The 24,060-nt window shown below is 47.8% G+C and overlaps 2 protein-coding genes across 2 annotated transcripts in view; one reads left to right on the forward strand and one right to left on the reverse strand.

The window, feature by feature from the left end:
- The window catches only part of HS6ST1 (heparan sulfate 6-O-sulfotransferase 1), a 158,273-nt gene extending 144,355 nt beyond the window's left edge, over positions 1-13,918 (forward strand). Inside the window, exon 2 of the mRNA XM_065748204.1 lies at positions 13,000-13,918. Coding sequence (XP_065604276.1) covers positions 13,000-13,708 — 709 coding nt within the window. The 3' untranslated portion in view covers positions 13,709-13,918. The remainder of the gene's footprint in view (positions 1-12,999) is intronic.
- Positions 4,321-24,060, reverse strand: part of GPR17 (G protein-coupled receptor 17) — a 179,317-nt gene continuing 159,577 nt past the window's right edge. Inside the window, exon 2 of the mRNA XM_065748205.1 lies at positions 4,321-4,330. The gene's annotated coding sequence lies outside the window, so the exon portion shown is untranslated. The remainder of the gene's footprint in view (positions 4,331-24,060) is intronic.

Below are 24,060 nucleotides of genomic sequence, written 5' to 3' on the forward strand. Positions count from 1 at the left end.
GCAGTTCCTGTGATGCTGAACATTTTCCAGATCTCTTTCTTACGTACACACCCTCTCTTTGAGATGAAAAAAATGAAATACGCCAGGCTGAGATCCCACAGGGTATTCAAAGAAATGGATTGCAATGACCCTGCTACCCCCCACCCAGCTCCTGTTGGCAGAATACTCAGAGGAAAGATAAATTCTCATGTGAGGAGTCCGTCAGGGGGCTGCATGGCTCAGGGCTGGAAACGGAGCCTCTTGCAAGATCCCAGCTCTCATCCTTCCCAGGTGGGAGGTGAGAGAAAGCCTCTCCCAGCTGAGCAGTTTGAAGGAGCAGGTCCCAGTGGGCAGAGGCTTAGCCCTGCATGCTTTAGGGATCTCAGTTGCCACATTCCTATTTCAAAATTTACCAAACACAAGAAACTTTTTCTCTGTGATGAATTGTTTTGACAGAGAGACTAAGGACATGCCTGCATTCAAAATGGGATTATTTCAGTGGAGCTGTGCTGATAAACCCCTTCTGGAAGAGAACTCACACTGGCAAGCGTTCCTCTGCCTCTGCAACTTAACCCATTTCCCTGGACAGAATAAGCTGGCCCCACAGCTGTGTAGATAGCCACCCACAACTTCTTGCTGGCACGGCTCTTTGGCTGACAATGTTCTTTTATTGCTTACCCCTTACAGCTGCAGCTCTGCCAGCAGAACTTAGCCATGTAATGAATGAGGGTGAAAAATCCTGTGTTCGTTTTTTCGGAGGTGAAGTTTCTTAAAGTCAAGCCCGAGGGAGAGACTTCAGCAGGAGGCTCAGTAGGTGCAGAATGGTAATCTCTCCACACAAAACCCAGTGCCTCGTGGTTATGTATGCAGCCTGACCTGCAGGCCGGGGGCACCTTGCATGCCATGTTTCAGTAAGCAGTGCGTATATACCACTGCTCTGGAAGTGTAAACACCTGGGAGGAGAGCTGTGCGTGCAGCAACCTGCCTTGGGAGGATGCCCTCTGCCTGAGCTCATGCTTGGCAGCACTGAGCTGAACCTGTGGCTCTGCCAGCAGGCATCGCTGCCCCGTAAGAGAATGGGGACACTCAGTCACTGGTCCCCTACCTGCCCAATGACATGAAACTGCACTTTAGTGGCCTTCAGATGTCGTGCTTACAACAGATCTCATGAGAAGGGAAGAAAAGCGTTGCCCTGGGGAGGCTGCATGGATGCTGCCAGCATCCCCTGCCATTCCACAGTGGGCAGCTGCCATCTAGTGGGAGCGGGGCTGCTCCATGCGAGCTTCACTTTCCCTTTGTGCTGGAGTGCTGGGTGCTCCCAGGCTGCAGGAGGGCTGCTCCTTCTCACTTGAAGGCGACACTTTGGGGAATTGAGGCATACACATCTAAGCACATTGTTCCATCCATTTGCAGTGGAGTTGGGAGCAATGCTTCCTGTGGAAGGGTAGGCAGTGATCTTTGCGTTAAAAAAAGAAATCTCACAAGGATTTATTAATCAAAAGCTGCTTTTTGAAGCCATGTTTAGCATGTTGCTGCTCTTCTGCTAGCTACGGGGTACACAGCCTCACTGAGCACTTTTGGAGGCTGGAGGAGCAGTGTTTGCTAGGCACGACATCCCTCCCTCCCAGCTCAGGGCTGCTGGCCCTGCCAGACACCCCCAGTAGCCTGGGCCTTAAGTTCTCTCCAGTTTGCCAGCTCTTGAGCCTGTACTGACCTGAGAGATCCAACAGAGAAAGCCTGTGGCTGCTGGCCTGTTGAAGGCTCCCGTGCCCCTGTGAGGAGCCAAGCCACGAGTCTGACCGTGTGGTGCCAGCAGGTACAGGCAGGAGGAAGGCAGAGGCTCCTGTCACCGTGTCCTTGCTCACTGACACACATGGTCACTGTCACCTCAGAGTGCTGGCCTGGCCTCGTGATGGATGTGAAGCAGTGCTTTCCAGCACTCCCAGCTGATGGGTTTTGCAGTGTTTGCTGGCTTCCTCTGCATGGTGATTCACTTAGGAGAGAAATTGTTGCTGTGACCTAGGCCATCACGCTGACAGTTCCTGTTGGATGTTTGCGTGCCTGCTTTCAATGAACTCTGGCTGCTGGGGGAAAGTGCTAGTGCTGTGTGGTGTAAAATATCTGCACCTTGCACTGTGCACGTTGCAGGTTTTCCACTTCTTTAAGAAGCAACATTAACAAAACTGCTAATTGCAAGCCGAGCTCACGCTGTGTTGTTTTCAGGCTTAAGCAAAAGAAGCTGCAAGCAAGAATTAACCTATTGTTTTCAGATTGGTAACTTGTGGGGAAAAAAAGGATGAGTAACGATGACTGTGAAGTCCCCAGTTGTGCTCTCAGAAGTGCTGGTGTTGCATAAGGAGCAGCGTCATCTCCCTGCAGCTGCAGCTCCTCCTGCACTGCCTTCAGGAGCAGTGAGAGCAAATCCCAAGCTCTGGCTGTGCACGAGCAGAGCGTGGTGTAACGTGGCTGTCCTGGGGCTGGCACAGCCCATGTAAGGTCAGCTGCTGTGCACTGCGTGGCCATTCATGGGTGCTTTTAATAGCATCTTGATTTCCTAGCCATGTATGCATACACAGATTTGGTGCTTAATAATTGAACCTGGATATATCCAGGTTGCCAGCACGCCTTTCAGCTTTAAAGACAAGGCACCGTTATAGGAAAATGGGATGTTTTACTGTCTGAAGACAGACTTTTTTTCCCCAGCTAATCCTGGTGTCTGCAGCTGCTGTCTAGATATCACCTCTTAAAAGGCAGGGAATGAACTTCCGAACATCTGTAACAGCTACATGAAGTGGCGTGGTTTATTGTAGAATTATGGATGATGATGGCTGGATTACTAAATTGTAAATCAATCAAAGGCATTTTGATGATATTTTAAACCATGGGAGAGAGACTCGTGCAGAAAGAGACAGTGATTTATCGCACCAGCCGGTAACACATCCATCCCCAGTCATTTTTATTTATCACTATTTTGAAAAGATTTCAATCCTTCATTAAAGTGAATAAGAAAAATGAATCTATAACGATGATAGAGTTTCGCTGTGATGAAAATTGACAGTTCCACATTGTGATTTCTGGTGCTAGGAATGCAGAGAATAAGGAACTTAACATATACAAATTTCAAAATAAGTCAGTTCAGCAATTGGCTTTGTTTAAAGCAAAAGAAAAAAGCTTTCTCCTCTTTATTCTCAACTCTGTTCCTTTGCAAGATTCTCACACTATTTGTAGTTTTAAACCATTGGTACCCGGGATTTTGAATGCTTAGCAAGTCATCCATTTCCAAGGCATTAGCAGCAGACAGGATTTATTTCAATCTGTGCAGTTGATTCTTTGATCCGGGGCTTGCTTAAGTGCATTCCAGTGCAATTAATTAGAAAAACAGCATTAGGCAGTGGCAACTCCTAGTGATCTTAAATGTAAGAGCAACTGATTAGTACCTCTACTTTCCTGAGGATTATCTGTTTGTTGCTTGACAGCATCTGCTATTCCTGTGCAAAGGAGAGGCAGTTAATTGAGACGAGGGAGCTTTGGTATTGCTTGTAAGCCACTAACATGACTATTCACAAGAAAAGAAGCAGTGTGGGGACCTCTCGGTGCACTGGTTTTAAGAAGGAGATGAGTAAATGGAACCAGAACTGGTCCCCTCCCCATGCCAGTTGTGCTGCTAGGGCCCTGTATTGTATAGCTGCACATTGCCGGGCAACAGCCATCCCCTTTGCCCACAGCCCACTGAGATCTCTGGCAGTGAGTTCTTGCAGCAGCTCACAGGAGTGGTTTCTGCTTCTCTTTGTGCCTCTATTCTTTGGGATGCATTATCTCCTGACATACTACGGCCAGCTGAGTGTTACCAGGTTTCCTTGGATGTCCAGAGCTTGCCAGGCTAGTTTCCAAATTCTGTGGAAATATTCTCAAGTCTTCCCAACACAAGCCATCATTTATCAAGTTTGGGGTTGGAATGAGATGAGCCCTGGACAACGATGGCTGTGTTTTGTTGCAGCTGCAGTTGTCCAGGGCACCACTTCCCTTTGGGAAGAGGCAGGCCACTGCCAAGGAACTGGGTTCTCCTGCAGAAGTGCTGTCTCCTCCAACTGCTATTGCTCCCTTAGTCTCCCTGTACGGCTTCTTTATGATGTAATCTTCTTCTTAAAGGAGGCTGTATCATTTACAAATATATAGTCAACAGAATAAGCAGTTCAAATAGTATAGTAGTCAGGATGTATGATGAGAAAAATTATTGCGGTGGAAAAGAATAATCAAAAAGAGATGGAATGCTCACCCATGTCTTAGACTCACAACAGAAACCCCAAAGGAGCAATCTGCAGAAAGAGATCCTTCCCAGTGGTGCTCAGCCCTTACATGGGGTCTAGGAGAGGTGAAGCCAGGCTCCACCCCTTCTGGTCACACAGGTGCATTGCCTTCACCTGTGCTCCTGTGGCTGACTCGGTGCTCACCTCAGGTGATGAAGCAGTGGTTCAGGCTGTGATTCAACAGTTCCCATACAGAGGTGGACTTCTTATCTTTCATGCTGTTAGCCTTTTCCTGAATCTTCCATGAACCTCACTGCTGGCAGAGCTGGTGTGACACACAGGAGAAGCTGACCTACAGTTCTAATGAAAATGAAAACTCCAGCCTATCTGCTTTGTTTGCAGCTAATTCAGATAATTGCAGCTAATTTGCCTTTGCATTTTGCATCAGTGCTTCTGCTTTGTCTTTGCAGTATTTCATCTCACTTCGGATTTTCTTTGTCCTGTGTGGCCGCATCCTGACCTTTCTTTTGCACCCTGAAGCATGTAGGGACCAAGACAGGAGTCTTTCTTCATTAGTTAAAATATGCCCTTGTTAGTCTCTGTGTTGACACTCGGGGAGGGTGACCCTGTGACTCTCTCTGTTCTCCCAGGGCAAAGGCAGTGAGGAGCTGTGTGGATTTCCTTTCTGTACTAGCACTCTCTGGTCCTGAGGAGGAGTAAGAGGACACTCAAGTTCAGCCTCCCTGGTCATCCAGCAGCTGGCACTGGCCATTGGGAAGGAGACAGCACTGATCCCCTGCAGATAGAATGGGACCTCCAGTGGTTTCCACTGAAGCCATCTACTGATAGCTAGAGAACTGCTTTATGCTACTTGTCTGGAGAAAATCAGTCTCTTACACAGAGATGGCAAGCGTAATGTCTCGTTATGAACCTCCCATTTCTCTTCTCCAGCTGTTGATTTCTTTCTTCCTTGATTTCAATGCGTCTACCAGGAGGAATCTAAAAGGAGTGGGTACAGTATCCTTCTAACACATTACTTCATCGTAAATATGGCTGTAATCTGTTACTAGAACCTGTATTTTGTGAATGCAAAACCAATAAAAATGAAGGCCTCTGCAATAGACCCAGTAAGTGAATGGAAGAAAACTTTTCTTATGGAGAATAGCTGAGTTTTTTGTGGGTTTTTTTTTCTATCCTGACATTCCCTATCTCGATGACAACAGGGGTAATAACAAAAGCAAAAGAATGTGAAGAATAGGCATGGGCTTGCCATCCACATTTCTACATCTGTCCTCTGCCAGCACTGATGTCATTCTCCTGGCAGTGAAACTTTCCATTGCAGTCAGTCAGCGTTCAGATGTGCTATTGATTAGTCAGTTTACAAAGGTCACTTAGGAATCACGACAAACCTCCCGAAACTCTGGAAGGTAATAAATCAGTGGCATTTGATTTGTAACTTGCTGTCATTTTTGGTGCCTTGCTTCGCTACAAGACAGCAGTCAACGCTTCCGAAGCGCTTGCTGTGAGGAAGGTTATGATGGCAGAAGAAAGCCCTTGTTTATAGGCAGTGCGAGTAACGTAAGCTTTTAATGGGTCCTGGAGGAGCAGGAGGCTCCAGGGGGCTCAGGAATGCCTTCCTCTCTGCCCCCGGCTGCTCCCCTCACCATGACCCCCATATTTTTTTTTTCTTAAGCCTTTGGCCAATTTTCATCACATCTGTCATTTTGAAAAATGAACTGGCAGTTTGTTCCTAAGGTTCCTAAGAAGCCGTGGCTCTTTTTTTAGATTAACTTGTTTGCAAGAGACAGTGCAACAGGAAAGTCTTGTGCTCACAGCACAGCTCAATTTCGTTGAAAAGCAGAGATGTTGTTAAAGCTCAGCCTGTGTCTGTTCTGCTAATTGCATATGAAATATGCAAGACACCAGGGTGATAAGGCCCTATTTGTGTCCTGGGTAAACACATGGCAGCAATAGGTATGTAGCTAACAAGAATGAGCTGGGGCTGAGTGTGGAACGGTGTATTACAAATGCACCACACTGAGAGCTGAGGCAAAAGGGTATCCTGGCTGCCTTTGTGGAGATGGTGATCCTGAAAATGTCTGCTTCTGGTGGGCTGGGAGGAACTGACACCCAGCCATGCCTGACCTGGTGTTGCACGTGACTCCAGGTATAAAATATTCCCTTTTATTATCACGTATCTCATCAGTCTGTGTTGTACTGGCATTCCCAAGGTTGGTGCAGAAGCTGCGTGTGCCCTGCAGTCCCAGCCAGCCCCACGGCCAAGGCTGGATGGCTGCAGACACCAGCACATGGGGCTGCCTTGGGAGCAGGAGGACGTAGCCCAGCTCTCCTTGGTTTCATTTTTGCAAGATTTCCCCGCTCTGTGCTAGAGAAGATTCTTTTGGTCTTGCAGGGATATGTCTGGGGTTTCTGAAGCAGTAGCTCAGAGCTTTCAGACACCATCTCTCACTTTGTTCCAGGTGGGTTGAGGGCTGGTTGTTTTGACACAACGAGCCTGAGCTGCTGCTCACTCTTTTGTCTCCTCCTTCGCTGTCAGCTTCTGTTACCTTTTCTACCACCTTTGCAGGAGAGATGTGCTGTGCCCTGCACACACAGGTTCTCACACGCATGAGCTTCACGCTTCCTGGCAGTGATGGAAGGCTGTGTCAGCCAGCATCACAAAGCCTCCAAACGTCAGGAAGCAAACAGGAAAAAGGAGAGGTGTGGCTTTCCATCTGTGCCTAATCACAGGTAAATTACTTTCTAACTCGATGTTAAATTGTACTGCTATTTTTTAAGCACGCCTATAATGAGTAGAGCACATTTCATTCTGAGGAAGGACAGGAGCGTGTCGTAGATTCTGGCTGTCGCACTGTTTCAATCAGAAAGTGTTGGTGTGTGCTGTGCAGCGTGGGACGGACCCGCCTGAGCTCTCAGGGCTGACCTGTCCGTTTGTTTCTTCATTTCTTTTGGGTATTCCTCCGTTTCGCAGGACTGTAAGGGGCTGGGGAGTTTATTGTGTGTGAAACGCAGGAAGAGGCTAAATGAACACCAGATGAGAGGAAATAGACGGAGGAAAATTAGGGCTCTTTGCTACCAAAGGAAGTAATCATTGTACATATATTAAATTCCAATCTCTAGCAAGGGTACGCTGTGATATGCCACGAGTCTGACCAGAGAACTGAACGAGTTATTGTCGACCTGCAGGTCGTGGCTGGAAGTGCTTCTTCAGGAGACACCGTGCAGGGATGAGAGCTACCTAACATAGCTGCTTTAGTGAGGGGAGAGCTGCAGGAGCGAGTGCTCTGAGGACTGCCTGGCACATGGGCTGGGCTTGCACCCAGGGATGCCTTCCACCCGCTCTAAATTTGACATTACTCCTCCTTTTTTTTTTAGAAACAAAACAGAGCGTTTTTCGGTCCTGCAAGCTGGCAGACACCCTGTTTTGTCCTCTTCGTTCGGCAAGGACATCGAAAGAGATTCCTTTTTTTTTGTTGTTGTTGTTAAATTGTAGCCTGAGGGCACTTTGACAGATTGGGGTGATATGGTTGAAGCTGACCTATGCGGCTTCCTTCCCCTTCCCCCAGCAGCAAGGAGGCCGAGGCATGTGGGATTGGAAGCACTGTCCTTATTTCGCTCTTTATCTGATGGAAGGCCGCCACAGGAAGGCCTTGTTAGGATTTTGCTCTTCCTCTGAGGGACAGCGGAAAGCTGTAGAAAGAAAAAATGAAATGTTTTGGCTGCGTGGGAGGGAAGAATTTAATCACACCGAGGAACGGGGAATTGCTGAGTTCCTGGCAGAGCTCAGAGACCCGCAGTGGGGAGGAGGAAGCAGTCACATAGGAGTGCTGGGGAGAAGAGATGGCAGTGGGCTTAGAGAGACAGCAGCACCATCACAGAATGGCGCGGGTTAGAAAGGACCTCAAGGATGATGAATCTCCAGCCCCACTGCCACAGGCATGGCCACCAACCTCCCCATTTCATACTAGACCAGGCTGTCCAGGGCTCCATCCAATGTGGCCTTGAACACCTCCAGGGACGGGGCATCCACAACCTCTCTGCAGCCTGTTCCAGCACCTCACTGCTCTCATCATAAAGAACTTCCTCCTGGCATCCAAATCTTCCCTCCCTCAACTTGAAACCATTTCCCCTTGTCCTGCTGTTATGTACCCTTTCAAAAAGTTGACTCCCCTCCTGTTTATAGGCTCCTTTAGGTACTGAAAGGCTGCACTGAGGTCACCCCGCAGCCTTCTTTTCTCCAGGCTGAACAAGCCCAGCTCCCTCGGCCTGTCTTCATAGGGGAGGTGCCCCAGCCCTCTGAGCATCTTCGTGGCCCTCCTCTGGACCCTCTCCCACAGCTCTCTGTCTTTCTTGGACTGGGGGTTCCAGACCTGGACGCAGTACTCCAGATGGGGCCTCACAAGAGCAGAGTAGAGAGGGACAGTCCCCTCCCAGTCCCTGCTGGCCATCCCTCTCCTGATGGAGCCCAAGATACCATTTTCTTTTTGAGCTGCAAGAGCACACTGCTGGGTATATATGCTGGATATATCATATATAGAATCTGTCGCTATCGAAGTATGCTGGCTGGTTATTAGCAGAAGCAAGGGAATTCTGGTTTTTTTAGAGGAAGGAAGGTTTCGTTTCCCCCTCATTTGCTGAGGAGCTTGCTGTCAGGAATCAGGGCAGAACATGTGGGGGACTTCAGCCGCTCCCTCAGATCTGCAAGAACTGATTATTTTTCATGCACATCTATTCAGTGACTGTGTTTGCAACGTGGCCCTGCAAAAAAAAAAAAAAAATGGTGCTGGTGAAACTGAGGCTGCTTTTGTGAGATGGGAATGAGGTCCAGGGTGGGAAATCTATAGGGCGGCACTGCTGCTGACAGTGTGTCATGAAAATAGCCTTCAGTTAACTATTGTCATTTGACCTCAATCCCCACTGAAGCGGGGGCTTTGCATAATCATTGAAGAGAGGGTCCCTGCTCCAAAAGATGTTATGTTTTGAAGTGCCAAAATAGACAAAGGAAACATTGTCAGCCCTTCACACATGGGAAATGGAGGCATGGAGAGAGAGCTTTGTCTGGGGCATGCAGGGGAACTTTAACATGAGAGGTCCTTAAACTCAAGTTTCCTGAATGTATTTGGCTGCTTCTGCTCTCTAATAATGGATTTTTTTCTTTCTGAAACTTCAGTTCCACGACAGCTTTGTTTATCAAAAACATGATTACATTTTGCTCTATTTAATAAATATTTCAGTGCTTTCTTCAGACAAAGCTGCGCAGCTTGCACGCACAACAGAGTTGCAGTGCTGAAGTTGGAAATGCAAAAACTTCAGGTGGATTTTCACATTGTGTGCACCAAGGAAGGTAATGCAAGGAAAGACAGATGTGACTTGAACCTTTCCTTGCTCTCATAGGGATCACGATCTCATGAACAGAAAAGGAGCCTGCAGGAGTAGTGGTACTTTGCTGCTCGGCTTCACGTGCGAAAAAGGAAGAAGGAAATATCTTGCTAACTAGAAGGGCCATTTTCTTTCTTTCTGAAGGTTTTTAAGTCCGGGAAGGCCAGTGAGACTTGGCATGGCACCATCAAACTAGGGTTGTTGGGTTTTTTTATGAGGCAGCACTGAGTGGAGCCATCTGGGCCACAAGAAGACTGCACTTCTGAAATGAGCCTTTAGGAACATTTGAGTTAAATAGCTGTCTGGGGCTCCATGCTGAAAGGAAGGGCACCCCCAGCTCCGTGTATTTTATGGGCTTATTTTATCTCTGATGACAAAAGAGAACTTATTAGTCATGTAGTTCCTCATAAATCTCCAGCCAGTGCTGTCAGTGGCATTGCCTGTGTTCTCCACCATGCTGGCAGAAAGTTCTCCCGACTTTCCGGCTCGCAGCAGTGCTGCTCATGGACGAGATCTAACTTCTCTCTGAACTTACATGCAATCCTCAAAATTCCTTTTGAGAAGTTATCTTAAGGGATTTCTTGGGTGAATTCTTCCTTGGTGGCTCATACAATAGCAGAGCAGCTTAGCGCCGTGGTTGCCAGGGCTCCAGTCTTCCAACAGATGTGCTCTTCACTTCCTTGGGAGCTGAGTGAACCTGCATCTCTGAAACCAGCATCCTTCTGGAAGGCTCCATACAGGTTTGCTCTCCATACAGGAGAGCAGCTCTCAGTGTGTCAGTGGTGCATGTCAACTTAGGGCAGTTTAAACTATTCTTTTGCACTGCAGTCTTTGGGGTTGGTTTTTTTTTTTGAGTTTTGTAAGAATTATTTTATACACTTTTGGGACAGCTTCTCAAAGATCTTCAGGGTGCCTGGTTCGGCTGCCTATACTTGAGCTGTCCAAGGTGCATCTTGTTTCTGTGTTAGACAACCAGCTCCCCTCCTTCAAGCACTTTGCTACGTGGCAGGCCTGCAAAGGGGCGCATCCAATTCAGTATGTAAGCTGTTTTACTGCATTTTGTGTTCACTGAGATGGATATTAGAGAGAGATCACAGTGGTAAATCATCCACTGCTGCATCACATCAACTGAAATAATAGCTTTTATAGTACAGGTGCGAAGGAAGAACTATTTGCTCATTCGTGTTTTTACACTCCGTGTCCCACTGAAGCTGTCTCTGTTTCAGTGGGTCCTAAAAGCTTCGTGTGATGTTTGTTAAACTGATGTACTTAGAGGCTTTTAAAGGGGAGGGGACAGCAAGCGGGGCTGAGGGTTACAGCAGTGAGTTTAATGCCAGTTCTGCCAATGCCACCACCTCATGCAAATCATTTGATATTTCCCTTGTCTAACAGTTCCCCTGTCTACCAATTGTTCTTTTTTCCCCTCTATCCATACTTGTGTGAGCTGCATGTTTGGGCAGGAATTAGTTCCTCCCGTGCCCTTGGATGCCTCACGTGCAGGTCCCTGATCTTAGGTAAATAAATATGTAAATAAAAAGCCCACTATGTAATTTAAAAAATGCTGGTAGTGTTTAGCATCAGTGTCTCTCACTTGCACATCTGGCATTCATCGCTGCTTCCATTTTCCTTCTACTGTCATATTTTATCCCCATCTGTTGAGGTTTCTTAGCGGTGTCTGTATAAATCTCTGCATCACAGTCTGGGTAGTTGAATCCTGACAAGCTGCACTGTAGATGAAGGAAAACGAGGTAAAGTTAAGGAAAGTGTTTCTCTTATGCACTCTGCTCCCCATCTTTCTCCCCTCTCCCTGTACCCAGACACTGCTACACAGCACCGCTAGACAGCGTGATGCCCCTGCTATAAAGAGAGACAGAAAGGGTTCCAAAAATACCAAGTGTTTTTAGCAGCCCTAGTTATGAAAGCAGAAAACAAGGAGGAGCTGGAGCCCAATCTGACACCCATGGCCATTGTTGGAAAGACCAAGATGCACTGCTTTAGTGCAGCTCTTCAGCAAATTAATAATAACTTGGGAAAGCAAACATTCCTTAAAATCAGACTTCCCGGGCAACAACGTTGATTTATTTTCTTTAAATTTAATTATCCTTATTGCAGTCATTTAGGTTACTTTTAGGAAGAATAATATTGAAGGTGTTAGGAAAATATGGGTGCGTTAATGTTAGCCAGAGTGGGGTTTTTTTATTAAGTTCTTGATTTTCTCAACCAACTGTGCAGTGCCCTCAGCAGGCTTACAAATGTAGCTTTATGAAGATGCTTTCCTGATGGGGAAGGGACTCTGCTGCCACCCCCTGTGCAAAGCATTTCCAGTAGCCCATGGGTGTGTGTGTTACCCTGCCAAAGCCAGCTGCTCCTGTGTGTGCCGTGTCTCACAGCCCCGCACACCAGGAGTGCATGTGGATTTAATTCCCTGCCAACTTCAGCAACCAGAGAAGGAATTTCCTTGTTCTAGAGACACACCGGGGCACCCTGGTCCCAAGCCATTTAATGAAAAAAACCAACCCATTTCCCTCTGTCTGGACAGGGCTGTTGCAAACAGCCGTCATTAGCAGTTCCATAACTTCATCCAGTCTTGACATGAGCCAGAGCCAGGGGCTCTCTCTGCAGGCAAAAGCTGTCAAGTGTTCTGCTGTAGGGGCTGGCTTCGTGACACGTGGAACTGCAGGAGTGCCCAGGTTTCCACCTAGCAGTCTTCCCTTTACACCCTTCATAGTCTCCAAGCTTGTCTTAAGTTTGAATTGATAACAGTTTATCTGAAATGAGAGCAGACTGTTTCTACTGTCGTTGGTCGTCAACGCATGCCTTCTTTTTCTGCAAAGCATATCACATTCCCGTTCCCCCTTTATTTTCCCCCATGTTCTCGTGGTGGTGTCCTGCTACACAGCACAGACTCCCAGCTTTCAGCTCGGCAGCATGGTCAGCAGCTGCATGAAGTGAAAACGATAGCCCAGCTCATAAACAGAGCAGCTCCTGGGCATGTCCTGCAGAGCAGGCCTTGGCTCCTTCTGAAGCTGTGCTAGAGGGAAAGGCCGGGCGGTCTCTGAAGTTACAGCTGCGCCCCAAACCTGGTGCATGAGTTGAATTCTGATGTTTTATTCTGACATTGCAGTTTGTTTCTAAAAAGGGTTGCACTGGTGAAGGACCTACTACTTGGCATGCCTAAAATAGTGGGCAGCGTGGGCCTCATGTTGCTTAGTGTGGGAGACTGCAAGAAGAAAATAGTCCAAGAGTGCACTGCAAAGGATGCCACGATGTTAACTGACGCTTTTCTTTTTGATGTCTGCTCTAGATCTCGTATTTCCAAGCACCTTCCCTGTCAGTAGCAGAGGATTTATTTTATTTTCTCTTCTTCTTGTAGAAAATTCTACTACATCACACTGCTGAGAGACCCCGTGTCTCGTTACCTCAGCGAATGGCGGCACGTCCAGCGAGGAGCCACCTGGAAGACCTCCTTGCACATGTGTGATGGCAGGACACCGACTCCCGAAGAGCTGCCATCGTGCTACGAGGGCACGGACTGGTCAGGCTGCACGCTGCAGGAGTTCATGGATTGCCCCTATAACCTGGCCAACAACCGCCAGGTGAGGATGTTGGCTGACTTGAGCCTGGTGGGCTGCTACAACATGTCTTTCATCCCAGAGAACAAGCGAGCACAGATCCTGCTGGAGAGCGCAAAAAAGAACCTCAAAGACATGGCCTTCTTCGGCCTGACAGAGTTCCAGAGAAAGACTCAGTACCTGTTTGAGAGAACTTTTAACCTGAAATTCATCCGGCCCTTTATGCAGTACAACAGCACCAGGGCAGGAGGGGTGGAGGTGGACAATGACACCATCCGCAGGATCGAGGAGCTCAATGACCTGGACATGCAGCTCTACGACTATGCAAAGGACCTCTTCCAGCAGCGCTACCAGTACAAACGGCAGCTAGAGAGGATGGAGCAGAGGATAAAGAATCGGGAAGAGAGGCTTCTTCACCGGTCCAATGAAGCACTTCCCAAGGAAGAGACCGAAGAGCAAGGACGCTTGCCCACTGAGGACTACATGAGCCATATTATAGAGAAGTGGTAGCCTAGGCAGACTTTTATATGAACGAATGATATTCTAGGGTTTCCATTTAAAAGATCGTGGAAGTAAAATTACAGAAACAACAGAAAAATATTTTATTTAAAAGCAAGTCTGTAAAACAGAAGGTAGATTGCTTCCTTAAGCATAGGGTCTTTTTACTGTTTCTTACAAGACCGATGAGATTCTTAAAAAAATAAATAAATACATAAAAATTTTAAAAAAGGGTCAACATTATAATGCAGAGGTAAAAAAAAATGCACAAACGCAGTTACCCCCTCTTAAGGCCAAGTGCAAAAGAATGTTTCTTATCCTCATAATTCAAACACAAGTGGCAGAAGCAAGATTTTTTAGATCTGTTTTTCCCTGAGCTTAATGATCTCAGAATACGCAATTAAAAAAGAAACCAAGGAAACAAAGGTGTACTTTTGTGGATGTTTTTAGAGGTGGGGTGAGAATCGCACTGCTTGTAAGTAACTGATAACGGTGACTGAGCTGAGGATGTGCTGTGCTGTCAGGCTGGGAGCTGAGCACAAGGGCAGTTGCTTGGTTTCAGCTGGCAGCCCCTGCCAGAAAGTAGAGCACCGTGAGTACAAAAGAAGCAGCAAAGCATCAGAGGATAAGAAACATGAGAGCAAACTGACTGTGGCCTAAGATATGTACGTAGCACAGTGGTTTTATACACTGCACTTGTATCACACATGCTTCACAACTTCACCATAATATGAACAGGGAACTCGTGCTCAGAGCTCCCACGCTGTTTCACAGGCAGGTCCCAAACCGATTTAAAAGCTGACCAAATTCTACATAGGCTCAAAGATGCAGCCCCATGTCGTTGTGTCACCCTGCACAACTGCCACTCATGCCTTCATTGATATAAGGTGCTAACAGCACGTGAAAACCCTATCCTACATACAGGGAGAACAAGTGGAATAGCAGTACTCCCTCCCAGATCTGCGGGACAAGTTCTTGGAAGATCCCACAAACAATAGCTTCTGGCAACAAGATGAGGGGTGATTATTTTGGGTCATTGCCATGTGAAATACTTAACTGCAACAAGCATACAGATGTACCCATATTTGTGTTTTTAACATTATTTTTACTTGCTTTTATCCAGAGATAATGGGCATCATCCTGCTTCCAGCAAAGTCACTAGAACTGATGTAAGTGGGAACAGGATGGGGCCCTCTTCCAGAGCTGTAAAAATTTCTGACTGTGGGTCTGAATTAGTGATGAGATAGTGCACATTGTCCTTTGGCAGAGTGCCTGCTCTGCAGCCCTTGCTCTAAATGAACAAGCTGTGTTCAAAAAACTGGAAAGGAGAATCGTGGATAAGGTTTTTTTTTTGTCTCAGACCACTTTCAAAGCAGAACTCCCTCTCTTTTAATGCTGTTTTTTAGGGACTCATGTAAGTTTAATCCTCCAATGTGGTGACAGTCCAGCCAGGTTCGGCTTACTGACTTTTCAGTCACAGAACAACAGTGGCCTCCCTAATTCCTCTTCCCACTCAACAAATTGAAGTGTGGCTTATTTTCCTGCTGTTGCAAGCACTTCTTTGTTTGGCTGGAAGCGTGGAGATGATGCCGTTCCTGCCTGCTTCATGTCTCATCCCGTTACTACTCAGCTGGTAAGACCCGAACCAGCTATTGTCTGGGGTAAAATATGAATCAGACGGAATATGATTTGTTTTTCAAAGGCCGTGGTGACTGCAGATCGATCACAGCATTAAAATCACACAAGGAGAGGCAGAGACGTGGTACATTCAGCGTGTCGTTTTTGCAGTGTCTCCCACCTCACGCATCCACAGAAGCGCTGCTCAGTTCGTGTTTGAGTTCCCTCTCTGCCCCGCACCGTTTCAGATTCACACTGAGTTTTGCAGAGGAGGTGTACACCTTGCTGGTGGTCTTGTTCTTCTCCAGAAAAGGGAAGGTGACTCACAACTTGGGAAGAGAACGTACCAGCAGCACGCTGGGGTCAGGTAGCCCCGTCACAGACCCGGGCCAAAGCCTGCTGACATCGAAGGACGTGTTGCCTGTCGATTTCAGATGGATGCTGGCCAGGTCTGCATCCCGCTGCCACTGAGTGCTCACGTGCTCATCTCGCAGTGCTGTTACTGTGATCTTGGCCAGTACCCTGCTTACTGGTGGTGTCACTGTCTTTAAGGTTTTATCACATCTTTCCAGAGGTGTGTATGCTTGCCTGTAAGCATGTGCTCCTGGCTGAAACGTGAGAAGCAAAATAAAGCAGTGTTCATTGTTGGCTTGGGGGCAGAAGGTATTACAGATCCATTTGCTCATCTCTGACTTCCAAGACTGGGAGGAGCTATGTTTGTTATTTCCCAGCACTTTCATGTGCTGCTGTAACTAAGGAAAACATTTATATTTTAAAAATGCCTTTTTACAGGCTGTTTACCCACAAAACCAACATGCCAGATACAAAAAGCAGACGTTTCATATGCACAGTTTGCAGCTCTGCCCAGAGGCATTTTGCTGTGATCTGCCCTGTGTTAGGGATCCATCATGCACACACAGCAAAGCCACGCAGCCCCAGCACAGCGAGCACTCCCATCGCTCTGCACTGACAGCCAAATTCTGCTCTCATCTGCCAAAAGGTGATGGTCAATGGGGCAGCAGACGATCGGGACCGGTACCGTAGCTGGGCTCATTTTGCCTGAGTTGTTCCTGTGTTATGGGTTCAGAGTAGCCAGCTGGATTTTATTGGGTCTATCTGCAGTGTTCTGTAAATCAAAGGCACCGGGAGCATGGCAGTAGAGCTTGTTCCAATGTTTGCTTTGTAATATACTACAGTAACAAGCAAAAGGAATGAAACTAGAGTCTCATCAACAGTTTCGCTTCAACCCACAGAAGGAGGGCTGGCCTCAGCTTAGCACTGAGGCAGGAGTTTGCTGCTTCCACTCCTGCACCTGGCAGCTCCTCCGCCTCTACGCTGGGATTAGCACATCTCCCCTTTGCAAAGGGGCATCCCAAAGTAGTAGGCATGTAGGACAGTGCGACACAGATTTGAAGTCTGAGTATCAGAAATGGAGCGAATGACCCAAAAGCCATCCCCCGCCCCTGCTGCTGTGGTTCATGCTGTCTGCCACACTTGGATTTATTTACGTGCTGTGTGCCAGAGCTGCAGGGTGCACCTGGCACTGTTTTCTTCCTTTCGTGGGTTTAAGGGAACTTAATTTTAACATAATGTGAATGTAGTTTTTTGTGATTTCTATGTACTACTGTTGGAAGTGGTACCATTTCTTTTATTTTTAGGGGTGACGATGCTACAGTAACATGAAAATTGTGTGTGTAGTTTTGAAGTGATGGGAGAGCAATGGCTTTAAGGCTCCCTGACAGAAGTAGTGGCCAGGTAGTACATGCTCATTCCGTGTGTGCCCTTTCCTCCCCAAATGCTTTTCCTGTGACTCAGACACAACAACACCTTCTGCTCTTCTCTCTTGGGTCGGTCCATGCCTGTGACCTGTGGTGGTTGGTGAGTTGGTTCCCCTTGAGTTCAAATTTCTCCTGGACCTGAGATGCTTGGATACATGTCTATCCCATGGTGCATGTTCCAGGAGCACCCCATGCAAAGCTGGGTGAGGGCTTTCTGCAGCAATAAGAAGTCTTTTTCGCTTTTATACACCTGAACTCTGCAAACTTCACTGCTTGGTGGGTTTTGTTGCAGGAGAAACCTTGTGTTGCTCACTGGTCACAGCCCAGCTCGGACTGAAGGAGCTGGGGTGCCTCCCTGCACCGCCTCGAGTCACTCTTGCAGGACTGATGCAAGCTGCACAGGATGCAGGCTCAGACCATCACTGGGCTCACAGTCACTGCGGCGAAAACCTCCCTGCACAGAATCTTTGCAAACTTCTGCCTTGCTTGAGTTTCCCCTTTCATCCCCAACATCTTTGAGTAATGGAGAGCACTCTGGGTGCGTGGTTTTCCCCCCGCAGTCTCTTCCATGCCTACAAAATGGGAATGGCAATGGAAGCAGCGGAAGGCAGGCTGCAGCTGGGTTGTCCACCTCTTCAGGGCTGCCCTATGGGAGCAGGAGGAGCAGTGCAGAGCTGAATGAAACCACTGCGCAGAGAGCACTGCAGGCAGTGACGGTGGAGTGCAGAGCAGAGCAGGGCTTGACCTACATTTCTATCCCAGGGTTACAAGCTTCCCTAGCTTCTCATTCTCATTTTTGAGTTACTCAGACCCCTCTCCTAGCCCGCGCAGTTTTCTGAATATCACAAAAATAGTGCTACAGAAATTTGCAAGGCAGACTACACGGAAGGTTGTGTTGAAAAGCTGTAGCTCGGAATGCAACACCATATCTGCTGGACTCAAACCTCAGGGCTGGTGCCCTACCAGCATTAGCAGCATCCCAGTGGCAGATGTGAGCACAGGAACCAGGCTGTCCCAGCAGCAGGCGATGAGCAGCACAGCAGCAGGGTTTGTGTCTGCATGGGCTGAGCTGCCTGCGACTGCTTGTGTTGTCTGTCCGCTGCTCTGCCAACATGAACACAGTCCCAGTTTAAGCACGTGGGTATAAGGCCTGTGTTGTCCCAGCTGCAGGTGATGGATTTCTCTAGTTTTGAGCCACGCACACTGAAAAGCAAACACGATTTGTAAATGAGTCTGTCTCATCCCTCCAAGCCCCACAGCTCCTTCTCCCCGTTTTCCCCCTTCATCTCTTCTGCCAACTGGATGGAGAGAGTTGTACAACAATGAGCAATTTTTCACTCACACGGTTTACTGTGCGTGATTTGTTTTGTACATACTAAAACATGATTTAACTTATTGCCCCTTTCCATCTTTTTTTTTTCTTAAGGAAAAAACAGAAACCCCCACACTCCCTCCGTGTGAAGTCCCTCTGTGTTTGCACACGGTCCTCCAGGCAAACCCACATCAGCTGCCAGACTTTGCCCCACTCCCTTCTGGTGTCTGATTTTTCATACTTGTGGTTTTGTACATCATCTCTTCTTTCCTCTGTGCTTTGTGATCAGCACAGGGAAGGGCAATGCGGGCACTCCTTTTCCCCTCTTTCCCGTGTGCTCGACCTACCGAGGAACTCAGCTTTTATCTTTTGGGACTGAGGGTAAAATAAAATGTGAAATGTGCCCCCCCCTCCTCCATCAGACAGATTCAGCTCCGCAATGCGTGTGCTGGAGCCATCCCATCATGCTCAGTGTGTATGATTTGCCCTTTAGTTTCAATGTTTTTTTTCTCCTCGATAGGGAACTTGAAAGTAAAATAAAAGACAGCGGTTCGACTTGAGCCACGTAACACCTAAAGCTTTATATATTTATTTAAGGCATCTTACAACAGCAACAACAAAAGCGTTTAAAGTTTTTGGTTTGTTTTTTTCCTCCACAAGAAAACAAAACAAAGAAATAATTGGATTGGAAAAAAAGTCATCTGTTTTTTTTGTCTAGATGAAGAATGAATGTTAGCAGATGAAATAAACCCTAAAACCAAGCCTCCGTGTGCGTGTCGTCCTTGCTGGCCTCTGTCGGGGCAATGCAGCATTGCACCCATTTCTCTTCCCACCACCAGGGAGGGATGGCTGCTGCCTGGATTGGGTACAGGGCTTCGCGGAGAACCCCCCCATGCCCCCACTGCCCCTCAGCTGTGCATGGCTGTGCTTCCTCTCAGCCCCAAAACGGCAGCAGCAGCACCACATCCCCTCTGTAGCACTGCCCGTCCCATCCCTTTGGCCAGGGCATGGGGCAAAGCTGAGGGAAGGATGCTGTCATGCACACGCAGTCTACACCATCTTTATGGTGTCTCTTCCGCCCTCTGAGAGCTCCAGGAGGAGAGAGGGAGGGCACATGGTGTGTAAGAAGGGGAAAGCAGCAATAAGGCACTGAGAAGGGGCAGAAGGAAGTGGAGGAACTGGAGAAAAAGAGAAAGCACCAAGAGGTTTGGGGTTGTTTTGGTGGGTTGTTTCTCTTCTTTTTGTTTTCTTTTTTTGTACTGGTCTCAGTGATTGCTCAAGCTTCCTTATGCTCAAACCCAGAATGCTCCTGTTGTGTTTGGTGACTGCAGTGGAAACGCTAAGTCATGGCTTGAACCAATGATGGAGCACCTGGTGGAAAGGCAGGGCCCACCCAGGGCAGCTCAGGTATGTTCAATGCAATGCACCTGAGTGACCAGAGGGGTGGAGCCACGATCCAGCTCTTCCCAAACCTCATTTAAGGGCTGGCATTGGAGGTGAAGTTATCTTGCTGGAGGTCCTTGTGTACCTGAGGCGTTCTGAAGGTAAGCAGATGCTCTTCTTTCGTTTCTGTGTCTGCTGCACTGGGGCTTGTCCTCGTTTGCTGCCACCTGGGATTGTGCCACCCTGCTATTATTGCTGTGCTTTCCATCACAGTACAGTGATTCTTTTTGACCATAGAACCACAGAGCACCTCAAGTCGGAGGTGCAGCACCACCAGAAATCAGACCATGTGCCTGAGAGCAGTGTTCCTATGTTCCCTGGGCACTGGGGTTGTGTCTGCTGCTCTGGAGCTGTGCTATGCCCACCACCCTCTGGAGCAGAGCCTTTCCCTGCCCCTCCCCCCCCCCCTTCCACCTTGACACAGCCCTGTGCTGCTCACTCACTCTCAGTTGCCAGAGAGCAAGCTCAGCACTGCCCCTTCCCTCTCCCTCATATTTTTTCTGTGTTAATTGATCTCTGGGCAGCACAGTTTCATTTCGTCCTTCTTAAGGGCTCACGTGTGGGTGCTGTCATGCTGTAAAGGTTCTCAGACAAAGAGCAGAAGGGGTGGATGTATATCCAGCAAGAAGCACATGCTGATGGATTTTGTGGAAGTGAGCAGAGCTGAGCAGAGCACAGTGCATATAGTTCTCAGCATTTTATGGTGCTGAAAGTGGTGATAACAGCAGGGATGTACATAAATTGCATGCAGATGACTTAGAATTCTGGTCATCCTGCATCTGGAGGCACTCTGAGCTGACTCAGGAGCACTGGTTTGGGCTCTGCTGCATGATCACACACTGACACAAAAACATCTATCACGGCCCTAACAGTAAAGCAGTGTGAGCTTTACTGTAATCATTATTTCATAGACTTCAGATTAAAAGGAGCAGTCAATGAAATAGTCATGAATGGACTAGTATTTAATAGAGCATTTTCCACGTATCTGTTAAAGCAAGCAGAGGTTGCAGGCAAGGAAGCTTCGCCAGCAAAGCTCTGCAGTATGTAGCTGGCCTGAGAAGGAAGTGGCTTGGGAAAGAGACATACATACCTACATTCATGCTTTCCAATACTTATAGATAAGCCTAGTATTAATAGAGCTAGCAGTCTTCATTGATGTTGAGTGATGTTAAGCAGTCTGTACCCAACCTGGAGCATATCCAGAGGAGAGGGTCCAGAGATGGGCCGTGAAGATGCTCCAAGGGCTGGAGCACCTCTCCTATGGAGACAGGCTGATAGAGCTGGGCTCCTTCAGTCTGCAGAAGGGAAGGCTGCAGGGAGACCTCTTTGCAGCCTTCCATTGTTTGAAGGGAGTTTATAAACAAGAGGGGAATCAATTTCTGTCACAAGTAAATAGTGACAGGACAAGGGGGAATGGTTTAAAAAAAAAAAAAAAAAAAGAGGGGAGAACTAGATTAGACTCTGGGGGGAAGCTTTTTGTTAGGAGTGGTGTGGTGCTGGCTCAGGTTGCCCTTAGAGCCTGTGGATGTCCCATCCCTGGTGGTAATTAAGGCCAGGTTGGATGGGGCCTTGGGCAACCTGATCTAGTGCTTCATCTAGTGGCTGGCAGCCTGCCTGTGACAGGGGGTTGGAACTTGATGATCCCTGGGGTCTTCCAACCCAAGCCATCCCATGTTTCTGTGATATTCAGGTGCTTTGGTGTTTGCTGCTGTTTCTTAGGCGATAGAATTTCTTTCCTGCATGTGACTTTATTAATTTCTTACTGGTTATGCTGCTCTCAAAAGCTGTTTTTCATTTGCTGAGAGTGCTCCTGTGCCTCCTTCCCAAGGAAGGGTCAAACCCCTCGTGCAGAGGGTGCAGCTGCCCTGCTCAGAATAGACATCCAGCCAACAGCAAGAGGAGTCACACTGCTGCACTCCTGGAGCTGGGAGCGGGTGAGTGACTGCAGTGCTTTGCAAACGTTTAACGAGTTCCATGGCATTCACATAATTATTTTGCTCTCCACACTAATAATCCCATTCTATCAGGCTGTAGTTATGAAATCCAGATGTCTGCGTTATAAATGAGTAGTAATGATAAATAACAAACATTTAATTGGTGCTGCTTTAATAAGTTCTAGTTCTTACCGGATTCGGAGTGAAAGCTTCTTCCCACATTGACTAAAACCAACTGTGACACTCAGTTGTGCTGTGAATAGTAACAAAATTCCACGTGGCCTAACCTGGTTCGCTCGGGCTGGATACCTGATGCTGAAATGAATACGTGGTAATCAGTCATCAATTTTCTGGCACAGGCAGTGACAACGTGTATAAATCACACGGCCCTTGTGAGAGCGAATGACTTCCCCACGGAGCCCTTTCCTCAGGATTGTGTTATTATTGCCAGACATTGTTTTCAGAACGAGAGCTCACAGCCATATTAGCGAGTGCTGGGATGTTCTGCGTGCTGTAACAGCCCCCACCAGCACATGGTACTGCTGATCTGTTTGTTTCTATCCCGAATATCAAATATTTCAATGCTATGTGGGAATTCAGAAGCTGTTGCCAATTAGCCACATCCTCCTGTAGGCTGTTAAATGCCAATGTGCAGCTAAACCTCTGTGCTGCTGGCAGTACTGAAGCACAGACCTACTGCCTGGTGCTGAGCTCTGCCACCATCAGGAAGGTGGGGCCCATCTGCACGCAGGTGGGCTGCCTGTTGGATCTGCTCCCAAGCTCTGCTTAAGTGGGGAATACTGCAAATCCAAGAGAATGTGCTCACCTGCTTGGATGGGCCCCTTTTGAGGTGACCAAAGTCACTGACATTGGTTTGTTGTGGGAGTGGTGGCAACAGGTTTGAGGAGCAATCCCTCAATGGAAAGCTACCTAGTGTTGGCATGGGATCCTTTTGCGTCCTCCTGCATTTTCCTCAGAGCCCTGTTCTGGGGCAAATGAACATTCTCCTCGCTTGGAAGGTGGCTGAAAGAAAGTGTGGCATTTATGAGGCAGCAGGTGAGCAGCTTCAGGCTCTGGCTGCTGTAAAAGCAGCATGTTTCAGTTCATCCTTCATCCTAGGTGCATACAAAGCCCATGAAAGGGGCTTCTGTTTGGACTTCATCATTTCCTTCTACTTCTAAGCAATTGGAGAGCATAAGCTTTGAATTTTTATACGTGCATGTAAAGACATTCACAAGAAAATCATCGTGCATCTGCTGAGACAGTGTACCAAGCAGAACAGCTGCATGTAATGAACCTCCCTTTGTCAGCAGCCACTTGCTGAGGGTCCTTCTCCCCTTGGCTCATTCTTGGTTCTGTGTGTGTTTGTCCCCCTCTGCTTTCAAGTTGCCTGTAGTATTTTCCTCTCTTTTTATTGAACACGAGGAGAAATGAGCAGTTTGCCTCTGGTGTGTCTGATGCTTTCTGTGTTTCCTCGTGCTCGTGTTTCTATGAGTGAAATGCTGCTGCCGTTTTTGAGAAGCTGGAGGGAAAAGGCAGGAGAGGCTGAGCAGAAGAGGATGAGATGGGCCAGCTGGTGTCCTGCAGGTACTGTCACTGGAACCCAGAGCCACGTGCTGCTGTTTGACATCAGGGTCAGGAAACTGCATGGGGAGTTTGCTGTGTGAGAACCAGTGCACAAGGCTCTGGGAAAACTGAGCCTCGAGCAACTTCTGCAAATGGAACTGCTGCACTTTAAGCTTTAATATCTGCAGTGAGTACGTTAACCTTTCTTCCCCCACATACCCTTGTAGGGAAATGCACAGATTCTTCATGCTCTGAACCATACCCAGGAATTGCCCCCCCCCCCCCCCCCCCACCTTCAGGACAGCTAGGCTGGGTGAGTGTGAATTCTTCCTCTTCCTGAAAGGAAGCTTATCTTTTCCCTCACTTCCTTTTTGTGTGAGGAGGAGGGTGGCAGAAAGGCAGCATTCTCCAGTTACAGGTCTGGATGTTGCTCGCACACCAGTCCTTTGCTTTGTTTTCTCCTGTGCATTGCCTGAAGGTGGATGCAATACCGGAGAGGATTCAGCAGAGTTTGGGGGCGGTGGGGAAGAGCAGAGACCTGCAGGTGTCCATAGCTGCTGTGCTCTGCAGTGCCATATACAAGCAGGTAATAAGGAGAAGTCTGCACCTACAGGTAATTGGAAAAGTGCCAGAGCAGGCTGATCCACAGACTGCCTGTAGAGATGGCACTCTGTGATTAAAAAAGCATTGAAAGGTCATCTTGATTAATTGCCT

The sequence above is a fragment of the Cyrtonyx montezumae genome, unplaced genomic scaffold (assembly GCF_038088225.1).
Source record: "Cyrtonyx montezumae isolate F1298 unplaced genomic scaffold, pur_monq_1.0 scaffold_5, whole genome shotgun sequence".
In the NCBI taxonomy this organism is placed as follows: domain Eukaryota; kingdom Metazoa; phylum Chordata; class Aves; order Galliformes; family Odontophoridae; genus Cyrtonyx; species Cyrtonyx montezumae.